The following is a 20,523-nucleotide window of genomic DNA, read 5'->3' on the forward strand; positions in this document are numbered from 1 at the left end:
ATCACAGTAATATACCTGGCCATAGCAACAGAACCACAAAATAAATGAAGCAAAAAATAAAACAAATCAAGCTAAAAGGTGAACACCACAACCACCACCATCATCAACAACCAAGAGAACAAGCACAAGTCAGATTAGTGAGGACATAGAAGAGTTTAAAACAGATGCGCATTACCTGGAGGGATGGCTCAGAGCCTAAGAGCACTGCCTGCTCCTGCTGAGGACTCAGGTTCGATTCCCAGCTCCCCCTTGGTGGCTCACAGCCATCTATAACTCCAGTCCTCCACAGTATTGTACATACATGGTACACAGAGTAGTCGGCTGAGTGACAAACTGTAAAATGGAGTTGCTGTCAAGCTTATTCTGTACAAGGTTTTTACACATTAGCAGACATGTATGTTCACAGACACGACACAAAAGAGGCACTCATTGGTGATGCCCACATTGGTCTTTCTTTGCCTAGGAAGGGCTCCGGGACCCTAGGAAACCCCGAAAGGCTGCTGGGTACAAAAGCAGATGAATGGAGACAACTGTGAGCAAGGAGGGGGCTCTTGTTGCACACACCTGGAATCCCAGCCCGAGGCAGGAGGATCAGGAGTTCAAGGTCAAGCCTTGCTAAGTAGCAAGCTGAGGCCAGACTTGAACTATAGGGACCTTGTGTCAAAACACAGGAAGGCTGAGGTGATGGTCCTGTAGGCAAAGCCTTCTGCAAGCATGAGGGAGTTGGGCTCTCCAGAACATGCACACATGTGAGTGGGTGCAGCCAGACTGACAGACCAAACAGTGGCTGGGGCTAGACTGGCCAAGCAGGCAGCTCTGGAGCCAGTGAGAGACTGTGCCTCAATAAAAAAAAGGTGGGGAGCAAGAGAGGTCACCAGCCACGGACCTCCAGGCTTTCACTCTCATGCACACACCCATGAACCTGCACGTGACCAAAAGTAAAATGATGAACAAGCACACACAAAAAAAGCCAGTGACTACTGTGAGGTGGTGCTCCTGGTAAACTTCCTAAAGCTTTCTGGAAGCTTTGTTCTCACTGCAACTTTCTTGGGCTTTCTCTTGGGGAGGGGCTCCAGGAGGATTGGGGCACCCTTGAGCTGCAGACAACCCTGCAGGGGGTCTAGGCTCCCCAACCCCCGCTGCGCCTTGCTCCTGGAACTATATAGTGAGACAGCTAGATGCTAAATGGCTGGGTCATCCTGTTGGTGACTGACAGTGCACTAGGGTCTTTCCCTGGGGTATGGCCACCCTGAGAGGAACAGAAGAATGGGGAGGAGGCACGGCTGCCAGTGTTGGAGAACATCAAGAGCTCAATGCATAGAGAACAAAACAAAAACTAGCAGGGACAATAAACTTAAAAAACAAACAAACAAAACCCAGCCCGTCTACTGTGAGGACTGGAAGAAAAAGAATGAAGACAGGCCCACTGTACTGGAACTGAAAGAACTTTCCATACACCAAGAACATGTGGAAGACAAAGAGACGGCGATCCGTGGTGGTGGACAGCACAAAGCTATAGTTGAAATCCTGAAGGTGCCATGAGGGAATGGGGTGTGGGCTGTCGAGGAAGCCTGGGCCTGAGGCAGCACAGGCAGGCAGGGAAATCTTGGGAACAAGAGAAGCTCTTGGCTCTGGAATCATAGAAGCTTTTTGCAGGGAGAAACTAGAATTTCAGCATAATTAACAACCACTTGTTATTTCTCCCTTCTCAGCCAGGGGCCTAGCCACCAGGGATTTCAGCAGAAATCCCATCTAGAGGAATTCTAACCCCACCACCACCCCACCCCGCCAACACAGGCACGCAAACGCACGCGAGCACACACACACACACACACACACACACACATACACACACACCTAGTAGCTCTTTAGTTTCAGCTTATCAGACTGTGACTCCATCCAAGGTATCTCTGGAGACACCTCTGGTATCCCTCCCACCCAGAGAGATTTCTTAGCAGCCTTTTGAGATATAACACATGAGTCTCCAAAAGGCTATATATGCTGTGAAGACAACAGCTGACTGTCAGGGAAGCCATGCACAGCAAGTCTCTCTTACATTTCCCTACTTTCTCAGGAGCACACCCCTCCTACTTGGGTGTGCCCTTCTTCTGAACAAAGGCTTCTTTTTCTTAACCCTATTTAAAATGTCTTTAATGAAACCACTAACCCTGCTGACTAAACTGGCTAGTACTCCTTTTCGGGTCAAATCTCTGAGCTCCTATTGGCCTGAGTCAGTCTCTACAGGCACTTCTCAGGGGAGAGGCTGGAAGCATGGAGCTGTCTTACTCCCCTGTCCACTAAGAAGCCTAGGACCTTAGAGGGCATTTCCAGCAGTACCCAGTGTCTGATGGACAGAAGGACCACATATTGGAAGGCACAGACCTAGTCATAAGGACATCCGAGTGAATAAGAAGGGTCTCACCTCCAGAGGTCCTCCAAGGTTCTTTACCTACGTCCTAAGCTCTTCCTTCCTTCATTGATCATCCAGGAAGCCTCCCCCCTCCATGTCCAGGGTTACCTCCTGTTGGAACAGATGAGAACCCGGCACACCAGGCAGTCCTGTGATGAGCTGAGGGTAAACATAGCAGTTAGGGTGCATTGGGGAAGATAGAAGGCTTTTGTTCCCTTAGGAATATCTACTACAGATCCCTCTCATCTGTCAAGTCTGCCAGGGAGCAGCTCAAACCTGTTGGAACCCAGATGTTCCTGCATAAGAGCAGTTTTGCTCAAGTGAGAGGGCTTCACAATCTGCACCACAAATCCTAGTTTCCTCCCAGAAAGAGGCAGAGTGGCTCCCTCACCTCCAAATGAAAGGAAATTTTCTCCATGAACTGCAGAAAAAAAAAAAAATCTGGAAATGAAGGCAAGGCAAAGGCGTCTGACTTATTTAGCTACCATAAGCATGATGAACCCTGTTCTTACTAAGCATGCCTTCAATGCCTTGAGTGACATGAAGATTCAAAACACAGAATCTGGACCCAGAAGCACAGTATGACTCCATTTATACAATATGCCCAGAATGAGAAGTCACAGCAAAAGAAAGGTTAGTGTCAGCAAAGACCTGGAAGGGCCTGAGGCTGAAAAGTGGAACTTCTACTGGGCACAGTGCTGCTGTGTGTGAGAATAATCAGAGACAACACACAGTGGCAGCCATGGAGCTCTATGCCATGCAGCTCAGCATGGATTACATAAAAGGGGCAAAGTTATGGCATGAGAATTCCATTTCAGCAAAGCTGTGGTAGGTCAGACAAGGGTTAAAACAAGTTGTTTATCAGCCCGCCTGGCTTGGCATATTCAGGCACTGTTTCACAAATGCTTGTATGCAGGCATTGAACTGCAACCCCGATGCATGGAAGAACTCATGGGTGTTTGCTCACGACCCACAACTATGCCCTGTGACTTCAGAGACATTCAATAGCAGGTGTTGAATACCTAATTGCCCAAGACAGCAGGAGTGCCATAAGTACACAGAACACACACATACATACACACACAATGAAAACCAGGACCCCCCCCATGGTAGGTACTCAGTGGATGTCTACTGACTTCAGGAATGGGTGAGTGTACACAGAACACACACACACACACACACACACTAAAGACCGGGATCCACCATACAGTAGGTACTCAGTGGATGTCTACTGACTTCAGGAATGGGTGAGTGTACACAGAACACACACACACACACACACACACACACACACACACACACACACACTAAAGACCGGGATCCACTACACAGTAGGTACTCATCGATGTCTACTGACTTCAGAAATGGGTGAGTGTGAATGAAACGATGGTAATTACTCAGAAGCATGCATTACATCAAAGAAGCAAAGAATTACAAATGTGCTGTTTATAAACTTTTTATTTAAAAAATAAAATTATAAACAAAATACAGAAAAATATTGACACCTGTGTAACAATAAGATGACTTTCCATCTTTAGGGTAATTTGTTGTTTTGAGAGAATAAAATTCTAAGTCTTATAAGGACATTTTATTTGGGCAAAGGAGGAATTTGCTATCTCATTAGTAGTGGGCACTTGGCATAGGTAAAACTTACTACATACATTCAACACTTCACAGCATATTCAAGTCTCCTTTCCATGTTCTATACCAACAGTGTACCTCACCAATCCCTAAGATTACTGAGTGCAATATAATAATATCATTAGAAAATAATCCTATTCTTCCTAGGTCAACTGTATTTTCACTACTCAAATACATTCCGCAGCAGTCTTGCCCCACTTGAAGCCAAGCCTCTTCTAAACAATCAAATATGAAGCAGCAGCCAGTCATGAGGTGTCCCCTCCCTCCTTCATGTGGACAGCCAGTCATGAGGCATCCCCCACTCCTGGGTGCGGACACCTCCCGTGGAAGCTCCTTAGAGCAGTCAGGCAATTCTGCAGACACACACTGTAGAATCTTCCTTTTAAAAGATGGTTGAAACACATTCCCATCCAACTAACAAATTCTCATTTCAAGCAAATGACACTGAGAAATCTGCACAGTAATTTTCTGAAAATACACAGAAGTTTCTTCCATTTTCAAATCAACTATGGGCTCATTAGCAATTTGGATTCCTGCTTAGTTTTCAAAGTCACGGAAGCTACCTATCCTAGACTCTTGATAAGCTTTCCATTTCATTTTTAATTATAATTTTATTAAAATCAACATAAATTACAAGTAACTCCCATAACTGAAGGTACCAGAATCCATGGGGCCTGTCTGTGTAGACTGGACAAACAAAATGTCAAAATCAGAAATTCTCAAGTCTCCAAGATGTGCACACAAAGCAAGCAGACGCATCCCCTCCTCCTCCTCAGTTCTCCGCCCCAGGCTAGGCCTTCTGGTCTGAGAAGATGGTGACAAACAATGGAGACACATGAACGTCCCTCGGCTGGGCCGCTGTCTTCAGGTTGTAACTTCTCCAGGACATGAGGGCTGGCAGTTGGCAGCAGGCTGATGAGATGAGATGACCTCTAAGTCAGAGTCACGGACAAACACCACTGCGTCCCCACTGACATTTATGAGACACTGTGCCTGTGGAAAGAGCAGACAGAAGCTCAGATGCACACAGCCAAGGTGATCATATGCCTGCCTGCTGGGCAAGGTTCAGGGGGAAAACCAAATCAGCACAGCCAGTCGCCAGCTAGGGTAGAACCAACCTAGCAGGGGTGAGACGGAATCCAGGAAGCCTGGAGTCTATGGCAAAGTATTTAAGCCTGCTATTAATCAGAGACCTATAAGGTGACAATAAGAGACCATGTCTTGTAATTGGAAGATGGTGAAAGTTGGATGTTACTAAGGCAACAAAGCCCATGTTCTGGAGAAGAGCCATCTGTCAGTGTCTTTAAGAGCCGAGTGCATACTCCACAATCACCAGAAAGTCTGTACTCCCCTAGAGAAAAACCTTGGACATGACTTTTTACTGCACCGTGTTTATAAAATGGAAATACTAAGAAACAATATAAATACTATCTAGAAGGAAGGGAAACTATAGATTAGTTATACTTGAAATACTAAGCAGAAGTGAACATTATATGAAATCCTCTCAATATGGCTCTGCCAGGCAGGCTCATGCTGGAGAAGGAAGTGTGGCGTGGAGAAAGCAGGAGCATGAGAGCTTCCCTGACACAAAGCAAGGCAGAGCTGAGCCACCTCAGCAAACATGCACTTTCCATACCACAAAGAAGGCCCCAAGACAGTCCGGCCCTCAGAGGACAGGGATAGCCTCCCATTTCCAGAACGCCAGAGTCCCCCATCCATAATACTAATGTGTTCAGTAGCTCTGACTCATATGATACAGTACTTCAAGATAGCTTGTTACTTATATAATTATTTAAGAAGAAACCTTTAAGGTTTTTTGAACTCTTTAGTTAAAATTAATAAAAGAATGTTTTTCTAAGGTGCAATCTAACAAGCCCTCTTCTGTCCCCTACCTAGAGAGTAATATTTGATAGAAATAAACAAGCAGCTGTCCTATGGTGTGCTCACCACCATCAAGGCAGGTCAAACTAGACATCGCACACACAGAGGAAGGAGTGCCTTAGGGCTCCTCAGAGAGGAGACACAGTTGTAGCCACATTTCAAAAGCTCACGAAAAAGTGGCAGATCAGTAGCTCAGGACAGAAATTCCAGAAATGCTTAATTAGGGGTGACAAGTGGTCATGCAGGGTGTATGACCCGAGTGGTGACGACCATGTGGTTAAAGTCAGGAAAGCATGTTGGAAGCGTGCACACTCAAAGTTCTAACAAGCCATTTTTGTGGAAAGGAACAGAAGCGGATGGCCAGAGGCATTCTCAGACTTCCTCAGAGTGGCAGAGCCAGTGTCTCACCTGGTTCTTACTGGGGTTCTCCAGCGCCTCACCTGGTTCTTACTGGGGTTCTCCAGCGCCTCACCTGGTTCTTACTGGGGTTCTCCATGAAGACGCACTGCTTCATAATGTAGGAGACAACAGCGTTTCCTCCCAGCGCGGCGACGTGGGCTCGGACCATGGCAAACACTTCAGCAATGAAGGCGTGGAGAAAACCACTGACTCCGCCTTCCTGCAAACAATGTCCACGACCGTCATGTCACTTACAGGATAGGACACACACAATATCAAAGGACACAGTACACATTCCAGGATACCTTAATGTAAAGACAATCATTTACATTTTCCTCAAGTGAAGATTTGTTTTTTTTATTAACAAACACACTTTTAACATATCTGAGTAAGGATTTTAAAGGACTTTCATTAAAAAGCTCAGATGATTGTGATTTGCCTGTGACTAGCTTTTATCACACACACTGTATGTTTTATGAACATGTGATGCCGGGGAGCAAGCCCAGGGCCTCGTTCTGCCTGCAGAGTTGCATGATCACTGGTCTGCACACCAGCCGCTGCTCCAGCATCAGCACCGTCATCCTGATTTTGCACAGGGCCAGACATGAACTTCAGACCTCAGCTGAGCTGGGCCCACACATGTGTACTAGCATGCAGCTCACTGGTGGTGTCTGCTGTGCCCGTCTTCCACATTCTATGCTAATAATAATTCAGCATTGCAGAAAGGAGAATCACATACATTGCTAAGAAGAGGAAGGAGTGATGTGGGAAGTACTTGTATTCAAAAACAAACAAAACAGAAATGAAAAGCCAGCCAGTCAATAGCTTAAATGCTTTTCAATTTAACTTTCCTATCAACTCTACTAGAGGTTAAGGATGATCAAAGTGGAAATTTCTGAATTAAACTGAAGTTTAGAGAACTTGAAGTCTACTGTTAGGAGCAAAATTATTTCCTTAAGTATATTTTTTTTAAAAAAAAAGTTTATGTGCATGGGTGTTCTGTCTGTGTTTATGTCTGAGCACCACATACATGCCCGGTACCCAGAGAGGAGAGAAGGCACTAGATCCCCGGGAAACGGAATTTCTCATGGTGAGCCACCATGTAGGTGTTAGAAACCGCGCCTGGGTCCCTTGATGAGCAGCCAGTGCTCTAACTGCTGGGCCACCTCTCCAGCTCCAGCACGTCTTTTTATAAATCTAAGCAGACCTCCTAGAGAGTGAACTATCTCTTGAAACTCTGGAATTAGATCAGCCATCTCAGCTTCCACGCCACAGTCCAGCTCTGGACACACTGCAGTGGCCTTGTGCTTATGAAGTCAGAGACTGGAACACGGTATATGCAGAGGGTGGTTCTAGGAAGCATAACTGACTGTAAGGAGGATCTCCCAGGCAAGGACACCGTGGACACTGTGCCTTAAGTTAACAGTGCAGTGCTGTGGTGAGATCAACCAGGGAGCAACACGGCAGCAGTGAGTGCTTCAACAGCAGGAGAAAAATGGGAGGCACAGTGTGGCCGGCAGCTTGTGCACGGACCCCACTGTCCAGGAGGCTGAGAAGATGGGATCACGTGTACGAGAGCAGCCTGAGCAACACAGAACCACCATCCCACACAGGATCAAACCTAAAGGAACACTGTTAGGAGCAACTTGAGAACAACAGAAAAACAATGCAAATTTGAAACAAAGCCATTCTATCAAACTTAAGTGGACTGTAATTCTCCACTTAGAGGCTCTGAGACTACATGGTTTATCCTCCACATGAACACAGAGTACAAATAAAATAGATTAACTTAGAAGGAAGTATTCACCTAATTAATTGTCCTGTCAGACCTCATCATGCATTTGCACAAAGACAGCTGTGCTTGCTGTCTGCCAGGCAGGCTCATGCTGGAGAAGGAAGTGTGGCATGGAGAAAGCAGGAGCATGAGAGCGTCCCTGACACAAAGCAAGGCAGAGCTGAGTCATCTCAACCAACATGCACTTTCCACAACACAAGGAAGGCCCCAAGACAGTCCGGCCCTCAGAGGACAGGGATAGCCTCCCATCTCCAGAACGCAAGAGTCCCCCATCCATAATACTAAGGTGTTCAGTAGCCCTGACTCATATGATACAATATAATTTCCTTTTAACTTAGGTTAAATTCCCATGTTACAAATGGCACAAGAGAGTGGCCCTGATTTTGAAATTTAATCACATTTATATAAAATGTATAACTACTATGTAACAATTTCCCATGTACAGTAAAAACTAGCAGGACAGTTCTTGTGCACTGCAGAGAGTAACAGCCGGCAGCCTCACTCATCTTTCAAAGGGAAGCAACCATAAAGCCAGAACAAGTTATCCCTAGAGCAGATACCTACTGTAAAAATCTACCACTCCTACACCTGGATCCTGAAAAACCACTATTCAAACATATCTCAAAAAAGCCACCTCCTTACAAACCTTGGCGTGTCCCAGCAGTGCAGTTTGAAATCCTGAATCAAGTACAGGAGAAAGTTATCAAAGGATCTACAGCGTCTACACACACGGGTTTAAATCGGATACAACTCTTGTAAAGTGTTACTGTATGAAATACGGTCAGTTTACAAAACTCAATCCAGACAGGTTTCAAATAGGAAAGTAAACCATGGGTGTCTGTGTCGTTTAGAGGAACACAGAACTTAAACCTTGGTTCTAGTACACATTCTTTCAAACAAAACAAAACAGAACTTAAGTTTTGTAAAGTTACCTCACGGAGAGAAGTAGTTTCTCGAATAAAAAACATGTTAATGATGCCCAGGTACTTCGTTATCTTTGCTCCAGGGATGAAGGAGAGGGGCGTCATCTTAACGACCCCAACTGTTGGACTTGCACAAGGGGGCGCAGAGCGATTCCGGAAATTTCCATCACCCATGGGACTCGCTTTCTCAACAGTCACAGCTAAAATTGTGAAAGATAATGACACATTAAGAACAGACACTGGAAACTGGATAATCCCCTAAGGTTTCCAAACAGAGGGAATAACATTCAGCTGTCTGTGAGACTAAGCCATGTCATGAAAGAAAAGAAATTATCATGCACCACATGCAATTTAGAAAGAGAGAGAAACATGAGGAGGTGCTGGAATGGAATTCTTTGGGAAGGAAAATGGCATTCCTGCAAAGGAAAATGTTGATGCAGTGCAGCTAGACACACAATGATCGGTTACAGAGTGGAGACAGGAAAGCGCCAGAGCAGTGAGGAGCTGCTGTAGGAACAAGTTATTGAGGAGAGTGTGAAAGTTGTGACATTCCAGTACAGTTTCCACCTTTGTCGGAATACTCCATCACTGTAGGCTTGCAGGCAGCCTAGGTAACAATAGGTGCAATACATTCCTGTTTGTCTTTCCCAAACTTTTTTGATTAAACAGCCATGTAACTTAAACCTTAACAATCCATCTTGGCCGTCTAAAGGTGTTTTGGGAAATGAACAGTCAAACAGTCCCACCAGTTATTAAGTAACTGCAGTAAGCCAGTAATATACACCTGTGTTTCTAACCTCACAACCAGCCACATGGTCACACCATGGTCGCACCATCCCTGACACCTCAGGAGGAAACCAAAGTCACCTACTTATTAATTTATCACCTCTACGACTAAAAGAAAAATGATTCTGATATATTTCCTGCATTCTTTGTTTAAAATGTATTTTTTTCCTTTTTAACATGAACTCACTCAAATATGGTTTCCTCAAAATCTGCCACAACACAGGTTATAAAAGATCTCTCTCTGGCTTAGCAGTAAGATACACTGCCTACTTTCTCTGTCCACACTTGGGCCCTGTCCCTCAGGGCCTTGCTGCCAGCAGTTCACTGGGTCCTGGAAAAGTGTCTCTTCAACAAGAAAGCTGGCCGTGTCCTCCTGGACAGGGATGCAATATGCATCTGTGGACTTTCATAAAAAGTCAAATTTAAAAGACAACTCCACAGCTAAAAGTAACCACCAAAAGGCTCTGTGATAACTCCTCACACATGACCAAGCACCTGCAGCTTTCACACTCAAACACATGACTGATTGGCAATGTTGTTACTAGGCAGTAAGGTCTAGCCTTCACCACTGCGAAATCAGGGATATGCTTCTCAGGTCATCAGAATGTGGTAGAAACATCCGCCTACTTGTCTTAATTGATCCGCGCCTTATGGTCTGAGCTTTCAGTTTAATGAGCTCTATCCAGCTGCTGCATCTGTCTGCAAAGGAACTGTAATCAACTGACGTTGCTGGAAACACAGACAGAAAACAAAAGAAAACACAAAGAAAAAATATGGATGACGTGTCGTACTCGCCACAACACTGCTCTGACGACGTAACTTAACTTCACTGTAGTTCACAGAAAGAGCGACCTTTTAGATCAGACAGGAGGTGGTGCATAGTCGAGCTTTTAGACAGCCAAATGTCCAAAGCCAGTAGCAGTTGGCAGAGCGCTGGGCATGTGACTACACAGTGTCTGGGACAAGTACAGTCCAGCTGACGCAGGAGCAGACTCAGTCTGCTTAGTTCTTCCCACTCTCCTCATTATAAGAATTTAGGAGCTTCGATTTGATTTTAATTTATGATTCAATTCTAATCAACCCATTATGAGCACCCCATTCCCTAATTTTAGCAGAAAATCAAAACTAAAAAATAATAAAGTGTTGAAAAATGCTTGAAAAAACAACAACAACAACAAAAAGAAAAAACCAAAAGAAAGAAAAAGAAACCCACCCCCCACTAATGACCTGTCTCTTACTAAGGTGTCCATCAATAACCCAACTCAAAACAGCAAGAAAAGCAAAGGCGCACTGCCATCTGTGTTCCGCTTCCAGGTCTGATTTCTGGCAGCAAGGCCTCTGACAAGAAGGAGGGGAGCAGCTAGCAGCACCCCTTCTGCCAACAGTAACTTTTACACTGCTGCTCTTTGTAAAAGGCTAAAGAGCAAAACCTTTAGAAACTTGGAAAATGTTTACATAGTAAAAAGTAGCAATAACAAAATAAATAACTTTTGAATTTGTAAACTATTCTAAATACAACAAAGCCGCTGCTGCGATCTCTCTACTATCCGTGCATTCCTATGCTGTAACTGTATGTCTACTGACGTATAACCTCACACCTCCAGTGACTGTGTGCTTAGGTAGACAAACTCACCTCTCTGTGCAGCTGGTATACCTGAGTTAGAGTTCGCACTCTCCAGGTGTTCTAATAAGACAATACAGACAACGTTAGCTCGGATGCGAGGACAAGCCAGCACTTCTTCTCTGCTGCTTGTTAATATCTTCCGGCAACCAGAAGAACAGAGCAAATACATCTTTATGGCTTCATTATAAAAGCAAACCAAGCATAAGTGTTAGGGTTTAAAACGGCAGTTCATTTATCTGAAAACTAGCCCCATTAGTAAATACTATGCCAAGATGATTGCTTATTACAACACAGAGTGAGTTTCTGGAGAATTACAAACAGTAGTATGCTAATAGAACCATGGCACCAGGTAAGAAGACAGGGTCAGTGTGCTGGGAGGGCTGGGAGAGGCAAATGGAGGGCAATGTTTTGGGGGAGGAGTGAGAGCTAGCACTGTGGAACATCACACACCAGGAAACCAGCCACACACATCAACAACTCCCTCTAGTGGTAGCAAGCCTTTGTGAAACCGAGTGACTGACAGATCTCCAGAGAGATGGCTGGGAATCCCCAACAGAATCACACCTCCCCAGTGGCCTGGGGCAGCACCCCACAGAGGTTCTCCTGGTGTCTTAGGTATTCGTTGTGCATGTGAGACACTGTGGAAAGGTAAAATGCTGCTAAAGCCGAGCTATTTCTGCTGTCCCACACTCTCTCTGGACTAGCATTTTTGTATTTTTGCTTCAAAGAATCATAAAACCGAAAAAAAAAAATAGCTCATTAGAAACACTGAAAATATTTGGGGCATCCAATTTTTTTAAGTATCAATTAATTAAGCAAATACATTGTCCATCTCTAATGTATTAGCCTTTTGGTAATATTTTCAAGTTTATAAAATTTAATTACTCAAAATATGACTTGTACAGAACATTCTCCTAAGTGGAATAAATAGCCCTTGCATCTGGTAGCTAACATGGAGAAGGTGCAGTAGTTGCAGCACTCTGAATGTGGAGCTGATTAATAAGTGCAGGCCACAGGATGACTGGGAAAGTACCATGTTACAAACATGTCCAAACATTGACCATAATGTCCATGGATGACATATCTAACTGGGTCCAGGCTTCCTAGCAAGAATGGTCCTGACATATATTCAGCAGCTTAAAAGTCTAGAGAGACCACACAGGACAGGAAGTGGCTGATAAATACACGAGGAACACCCAGCCTACTCCAGGCTTAGAGGTCTCCATGGTTCTGTGGCATCACTGTTGAGGAGGACACATTCCATGAGTATTCATTACAGATAGTATACTTTGAGCTGGGTGTCATGACAAACACCTGCAACTCAGAATGTACAGACAGTTCAAGGCTGTCTTAAAGAACTAAGAGTTAGGGTACAGTAGCTTCAAGGTAGACTGTCTGCCTAATGTGCACAGGCTCTGAGGCTTGATCTCCACTAACAGAGAAAAAAAAAGAACGTATAATTCAGGTTAGGCATCTTATGAACTACCCACCCAGGATCAAGAAGGAATGACTCAAATAATTTTAAAAACCACTAAAAAGAAATTCTTTTCGGTAACTCTGTACTGTTATATTTGATTTAATGGCAACTGTGTCGTTATACCCTAAACTGTGCCAAATGGAAAAAACATGGTACAAATCAATATAAAAATGTCTGTGTTTGTAAAGAAGACAATGGTGAGCCAAGCAGTGCGGTGCACACTTCTAAACCCAGCATCTGGAAGGGGGAGGAGGAGGATCAGGAATTTAAAGCCATCCTCAGCTATGCAGTGAGTCTGGTCAGTCTGGGCTACATAAGATCCTATCTCAAAAAACCATAAACAAACAAATAAATAAAAAATTAATAAATATTCCATTTTTTCTACATAGCTAATAAGAGTGCGCTCTTGACAAGGGAAATAAAGGAGGGAGACTTTAGGTGACATGATCTTTATACTGTGTGAACTTCTCTCTGAATTACTACTTTTCCCCTATTTTTTATAGAGGGGAAGTAGTTCTTTTTTCCCTGACTTCAAGAGTTTTGAATCGCAGACACTTTTCAGTGTTCACGGAGCCCTTTGAATGAACTGTTATCACTCACACTTGCTCTGATCTTAACTTTTCTCTTGCAGAAATGCTCAAGGTCAGCTGGTATGGAACTAATGACCTCTGGCACTTCAGTCCAATTTGTACATGTTAGTCACAAAAGTCCTCACACTCTGCCTGGCTTCCCAGGTAACAGACTCTCCAACAAGAAGGCACTACGACTGCAGTCTGGCTTGTTGACACACTGGTAACTCTAACAATGAAGCACTGAGCAATCTCCAGGTCAATAGTAAAACACAACAGCTTCCATTCCGTGCAAGCACCATTCAGGGTCGGCTGGGGAACGAGAGCTGAATTCTGCAAGTGCATGGCTATGTGGAAGTGAGACAAACACTTCCCATACACGAGAGCCCCACTCCATCAGTAAAGAGCTGTTATCAGGACACATGGCGGCAGTCCACACTTTACAGTGCCTGTGTATACGTGTGTACCTGTGAGTGTATGTGTGCATGTGCCACGTGAGCACTTAAGGACAGCTTGCACAGAGCAAGCTTCCTTCTCCCACCGTATGAGACTAGAGACCTAACTAGGCAAAGCTAGTAAGGTTGCAGATTACTCTCTTAGCTTACTCTAGGGACACTCAGCAAGCCACATGCCCACAAGTATGGAGACAAAAGCAATCACAGGTTAAGAACAGCTAGCAGAAATGAGCATGTTAGTGACCAACCCAGCAGCAGCAGAGTGGCAACAAGTCTTCCTCCTCTCATATGCTTCTAAAGTTCTTCTTAGGCATCTATGACAGCCAATGAGATACACCAGTGAGCTGTAGCTATAGCCCGTCTGCTCAGCGCCTCTGCGGTGCATACTAACAATACTTCAGTGATGCTGGTACCACTGTAAAGGGTCAGTTTGGTCCCCATATTACAACCCCATAAGAAGGCCCTTCCAAGTTGTCAGAACTTCAGTGTTGGCCTTCCTTCCCAGCCTCCAGAACTCTGAGGCTTTAAGTTTCTGTTCTTTCTAAATCGCCCTGTTTTCTGCTGAGTATCACACAGTGGACAAAGGCTGCTGTTGTAGCACAAATCACTAACTCATGTGACTTTTCACTTCTACCTTTACAATTTATCAATCATCTTTCCTCTAAATTTCTTAAAGTGAATGTATTTTTAAAGGTATTGTCTTTAAAATTCCTACAAATAATATTCTTTTGTAAAATAAAAGGCATGTAGTCCAGAGTCTTTAATTTTTGTTATTTCCCCATTTGAGCACTCAAAGTTTTAAGTTACTATTATCACAATTGAGTTTCACATTCTTTCAGGCACTTTTATCAACATAAAAAGAATGATTGAATATACCTTATATCTATAAAAAGTAGCTTAATAACTAAGTTAATAATTAATCTAAAGATTGATAGAAACCTAATTAGATGTGGATGAACTGATAAAGAAATTGCCATAGGAGCTATAAATTATTAAGGTGTAAAGATAGAAATAGTAACTTCAATGTGAGTGGCTTTTTATAATGGAAAATCAAAAGTAAGGCATCAGTAATGTATAGGTTTGATACGCTTCTTTCCAGAGCCTGTAACAGCCTAGGTCTTTTCCTTGCTTTGTACTTGATTTCTTCTGTATCTCCCTGCCCTCAAGCGGCCCTGAGGACAGGGAAGGAAAGCCTCCCTGCCCTCCTCCGCTGATTATGCCCTTCCCTTTCAGCCTCTCCTGGATGAGCTACAGACACTTCAACCTATCTTTACATTTGTTTCATTTCATTCGTTTGTGTGTTTGGAGAGAGGGTCTCACACTAACCCGTTCTGGAATTATACCTCATATGCCTCTCTTTAGTTTCTCATTCTCTACCTGATAGCACCTTCCCTTGTCAGCACTTTGGCTGTCCAACTACATGAAGACTATTCACAAATTCTTTTTAATGATGTCACCATTTTGATCATAATATGAAAACACAATTTGTAAAGAACAGATACAGCAGATATCTAAGAAACTGTTACTATATAAAGGTATCTAAAGTAGTATGAAGAGCTACTATATATAGTTAAGAACTCAGAAACATTCTTCATTTGTTGGAAAAATAAAAGCTAATGCTTACAGATTTTCATGCTGACTCCTGTAGACAGTGTCTGATTAAATCGAGTCCCCCTGCTGGGCTAGAGCATCTGCTACTGAGCAGGAAAGGCTGAGCGAGCAACAGGCAGCATGAAGACAGGAACAGGACAGAATGGAAAAGTCCTGGTCCATTCTTTTAATCAATAAAACTATGTCATGCTATTAAACTTATTGATAGTTGCTACCCTCCTGCTTTGAGGCCTGCCTCTCATAGCCACACCTCTCTGCCCATCTCCTGCTATTTGCCACACCTCCAACCTGGTTCCAGTTACATTCAGAAGTTCCACCTCTGCAGAGAAAAAAGGAAGTCGCTGATTGGACTGACGTGCTGACGTACTTGGGGGAGTGGTTTTGCCTGACTTATTCTACCTGTTGGGGGTACAAAGGATGGGCATTAAAGGTTCAAGATGACTGAGTGGCCACAGCTCGTGTTGTCTAATTTTTATATTCCCACGTGGGTAATGTATGGTATGGTTACGGCGGATTTCGCCAGGTTTATCTGAGCCCAAGATGGCACAGATATGGACGTAGCCACTTCTCACAGTAAGTGAGTGGGCTGCAGGGTTATTAGGCTGTGTAACTCCGGAATTTGGAGGCAGCCATTCCCCCTGAGATTGATAGTACCGGGTTACAGGGTGGGGGGGGTGGGGCTAAAGAGCTGTGTATTAGGCTCTAGTTCCCTGTGGTATTTCAGGAATTTTCCCTGAGTTTATCTATGTCTTGTTTGTGTATCGATGTTCTATGTAAGTCTGTTTTGTCTGGAGTGGATGCGGAGTGGAAGTAAAGTCTGTTGTCTTTATGTTGCAAAATGTTACACGTGTGTGGCAAGATGGCCGTGGAGGCCTGCCCTCTCAAAACAGAATAGGCACGGGACAAAAAGCTTCCCTTGTTCATCAGGGACCAGGGAGTGCTACTCCCAGGCTGCTGATTTCCTTTGTTCTCTACTCGGCTGGTGTCCCCCTCCCCCTCTCTGCAGTGGCGAGGGGTGTCCGGGGTGCGGTGGGGTGGGGTGGGGGGTGTACTGGGGACTATTCGGTACCCAGGGCAAACAGCTAACCAACTCAGAGCGGCCTCAAACTTAAAGCTCCATCTGTGTGCACCTCTCCAGAGCATGAGAAGACAGGTTCCTACGGGCAGTTCTTCGGAGTGTGCATGAGGGAGTGTGAGGGAGTGCACACACGCACCGCACGCAGCAGTGAGGGATGGTCGGGCCCCATGCTATGGCTCTCTCCTCCCCATCTCTCCTTGCCCTAGAGTGCCAGCTCCAGCGCCCGGCACACAGGATACTGCAGTGTCTGAGTGACACCAAGCCCCGCGGGGCTACACGAAAGTCGCGCAGAGACAGGCTGGTTGATGGCGTTATGCCCCAGGGGGTTGGCGGGCGCTGCCCATGCATTCCGCTGTGGTCATGCACGTGCATATGTCGCTGCTAGGGGCTCGGGACCCCAAGCTGACCACAAATGTATTTTGGCGGACACCGCCTAGGGTGTCTTTGATTCGTGGCCAGAGCTGGGGCCGGCTCCTACTCAGCATCTCGGGGAGCGGCAACGCCACCTAGGCGGAAGCAACGCCACCTAGGTGGAAGCGCTCACATGGGCCTGCCCAGACCTGATTCTCTTGGCTTGACTTGGGCCAAGTGCGCGAATACTGCTGTGGCAGTGCGCATGCACGCAGATCCATGTTCGTGCAAGCGCTTTTGCAACCACTTAGCGCCATCTAGTAGTGTAAATATAAATTACAAGCTAATTTTCCTCAAAGACAATTCCATGGAGGTGAAACATTAAATTAAAAGAACATTGGCTTACAAAAATTTTAGCCTAGAGATATGTGCACACTCCTTTGATTCAATACTTATAGGCAGAGATAGACGATTCTTATTCCAGTTTAAAGCTGCTTGTTATAGATTATTAAAGGCTTAGTTCTAATTTTTTTATTAATAGACCTCATTTGGCTTCTAGCTAGTCTTAAAGGTACATATTCATTAATTTTTAAATTTTTGAACTCTGCTTTAATCGTTTCATCTATTACTAAAGGCTAGATTTAAGCTATAAATAACACGTGTCCACATTTTATTTTCATTGTAAGCAAATAAGCTTAATTTTCCTTTACTGAGAGCCCAACTAGTCATTATCAGTGTCTTACTGCTTAAAAAAAGGGTTTCTCTGTGTAGCCCTAGTTGTCCTCGAACTTGTGATATTCTGCCATGAACATCCATTATTACTAGGTAAGTATTAGCCATGCACCTAAGTGATAAAATTCTAACTGCTAAGTTGTTAATAGCTGCTTATTTTTACACAATAGCTATGCATTAATTATAGACTTTACACCAGACTTGCTGGCTACACTTCAGAGACAAAGAGACACTTACAAAGGGCTTTGTGATATAACTATCACATTTTTTAATATTTATGTTAAAGAAATTAATGGTTTATTATTGGATTTTACCTTCCAAAACTATGGTTATGATTTTTATTACTTAAAAAATTAATACAAAGATAAACTAAAAAAACAACTGTGGCCAATGCAGACTTACTGCCATAATTATTTACTAACCTATTTTAATTATAGTGGTAAAAACTTATCCTTTATTAATTAAGGGTTTTTCTAAATTTTGCCTCTCCCTTACCTCAGCAAATTCGTTTTTTATTAGCAATTACAAAAATTTTACAGACATATCCAATTGTAGTTCTATCTCTCTACATTCTATAATTTAAAAAATTATTAGATATTCCCTTTAATATTTGACTAAATAATTTACATTTAAATTACTTGCCTCTACGCAGTACATAAAGATAATGCCTTAATTTTGCTCAATATAAGCCAATTTTATAAGCCTCTTATACTTCATATAGTAATAAATAAATAAGCATATTGCTCATTTCGTTACTCTTAGTTAGACCACATTTTATACATCTTTTAAAAATTACTAATTAGACTTGTATCCTCTACAGAATATAAAAAAGGCTTGTCTACAGTGATCAATTCACACTTCTATAATAAAATTTAATATTTTATTATACAGCTGTTATGTATATAAATAATTATATGATATATTCATGTAGATATTTTAAAGGGAATGTTTTGAAACATTCTTTCTCTCATTTAACCTAAAGACATCTATTTCTTCTACCAACATTTAAGTTGGTTATTACAAAATACTAATAGATATTTGGCTTATTACTTAATTGGAATTTTAGACAAAAATTGATATTTCTCTATAGTAAACAAATTGTCTTATTCTTACTTAATAACTCATATTTAAGACACATACCTTATTTTATGTGTGTTAATACACTGTGACTGTGCAGATGGCCATAGGATATCGTGTGTGTCTGCTAGAATTAAAATCAGAAGGTTCTGCTAATTCTGCTTGCTCCAGTGTAATCCACTGAGACTGTATTCAGATGCGCCAGAGTAGGACGTCTGGTATCACTGTGGGTGGTTGTGGGACACCATGCGGTTGCTGAGATCCAAACTCAAAACCTTCAGAGGAGCAGTCACTGCTCTGGTCTGCTGGGCCATCTTGCCCAACGCTAAGTCACATGTTCTATTTTCATATTTTTCTCTCTGTTTCTACAAATATTATCAAAATTTAGCCTTATCTTTTTTATTAATATATAGATACTTATACATATCTAAGTTCTTTATTACTTATTATATATGGTCAATTTTAAAATATGATTTTGATCTCTAAATTAATATTAATATATACACATGTGACTATTTCTTCTCAGACTCTCAAGTTATTATTACTTAAACATGAAAGATATATTAATTGGTTTTTGGCTATATTCTTTTTTATATATTTAATGTTCCTTTTACAACTAACAGATTATCAATTTTTTATTTGAATTTTAAAGGAGGGAGGATATGCACTCCTCTCTGAGAGCACCTTTGCTCAGGTTTTTCACTTATATTAAAAGACATGTTTTGCCTTTTTGATTATGTTAAATAATATTTCATTTTCATTTTTTTCGCCTCTTTTAAGGCATGCTTTGTTTTTGCTCATGTTTAAAGACATGTTGCCTTTCGCTGGTTTTAAAAAAATCCATTATGAAATGACATGTCACTCCACTTACTTACCTTATTTTCCTAATCCCCCCTGGACCTGGGAAAGGGGCTCCTTTGGTGTTGATACACAATGGCGGCCTTATACCTTTATTTGCCAAGTGGATACAGACACAGTATCCTTTTATCGACATGATTTTGTGCCAAATCTATTGGCTGAACATTTTTTATTGGCCAACAGAGTTTGCTTGGCTATAAGAGACTCCACCGTTTTCTAAGAGTCAACATTGATTTCCCTCTATACCTAGAGGCCAAACCTTGGGCCTAAGCATTGCTAATTTGCGACCAAGTGTCTGAGACATGGAAATAGGCACAATAAAGAAACCAGAAAGAGAGACAACCCTGGAGATACAAAACCTAGGAAAGAAATCAGGAGTCATAGATGCAAACATCACCAACAGAATACAAGAGATAGAAGAGAGAATCTCAGGGGCAGAAGACACCTTAGAAAACATTGACACACAGTCAAAGAAAATGCAAAAAGAAAAAAGCTCCTAACTCAGAACATCCAGGAAATCTAGGACACAATGAAAAGATCAAGCCTAAGGATAATAGGTATAGAAGAGAGTGAAGACTCCCAAGGTAATGGGACAGTAAATATCTTCAACAAAATTATAGAAGAAAACTTCCCTAACCTAAAGAAAGAGATGCCCATGAACATACAAGAAGCCTACACAACTCCAAATAGACTGGACGAGAAAAGAAATTCCTCTTGTCACATAATAATCAAAACACCAAATGCACTGAACAAAGAAAGAATTTTAAAAGCAGTAAGGGAAAAAACGCCAAGTAACATATAAAGGTAGGCCTATCAGAATTACACCAGACTTCTCACCAGAGACTATGAAAGCTAG

The 20,523-nt window shown here is 42.8% G+C and overlaps 1 protein-coding gene across 8 annotated transcripts in view; it reads right to left on the bottom strand.

The window, feature by feature from the left end:
• Positions 1 to 3,850: 3,850 nt before the first annotated feature.
• The window catches only part of C2cd5 (C2 calcium dependent domain containing 5), a 107,932-nt gene continuing 91,259 nt past the window's right edge, over positions 3,851 to 20,523 (bottom strand). For 3 of the 8 annotated variants that reach the window (XM_031383826.1, XM_031383831.1, XM_031383825.1), the window contains 5 exons: positions 11,469 to 11,519; positions 10,463 to 10,564; positions 9,059 to 9,249; positions 6,405 to 6,551; positions 3,851 to 5,044 (listed from right to left, as the gene is read on the bottom strand). In XM_031383826.1, the coding sequence (XP_031239686.1) occupies positions 4,916 to 5,044; positions 6,405 to 6,551; positions 9,059 to 9,249; positions 10,463 to 10,564; positions 11,469 to 11,519 (620 nt within the window). In that variant the 3' untranslated portion in view covers positions 3,851 to 4,915. The remainder of the gene's footprint in view (positions 5,045 to 6,404; positions 6,552 to 9,058; positions 9,250 to 10,462; positions 10,565 to 11,468; positions 11,520 to 20,523) is intronic. The other 5 variants (XM_031383830.1, XM_031383832.1, XM_031383828.1 and 2 more) reach the window with 3 other exon arrangements.

Source organism: Mastomys coucha, unplaced genomic scaffold, assembly GCF_008632895.1.
Source record: "Mastomys coucha isolate ucsf_1 unplaced genomic scaffold, UCSF_Mcou_1 pScaffold20, whole genome shotgun sequence".
Taxonomy (NCBI): Eukaryota; Metazoa; Chordata; class Mammalia; order Rodentia; family Muridae; genus Mastomys; species Mastomys coucha.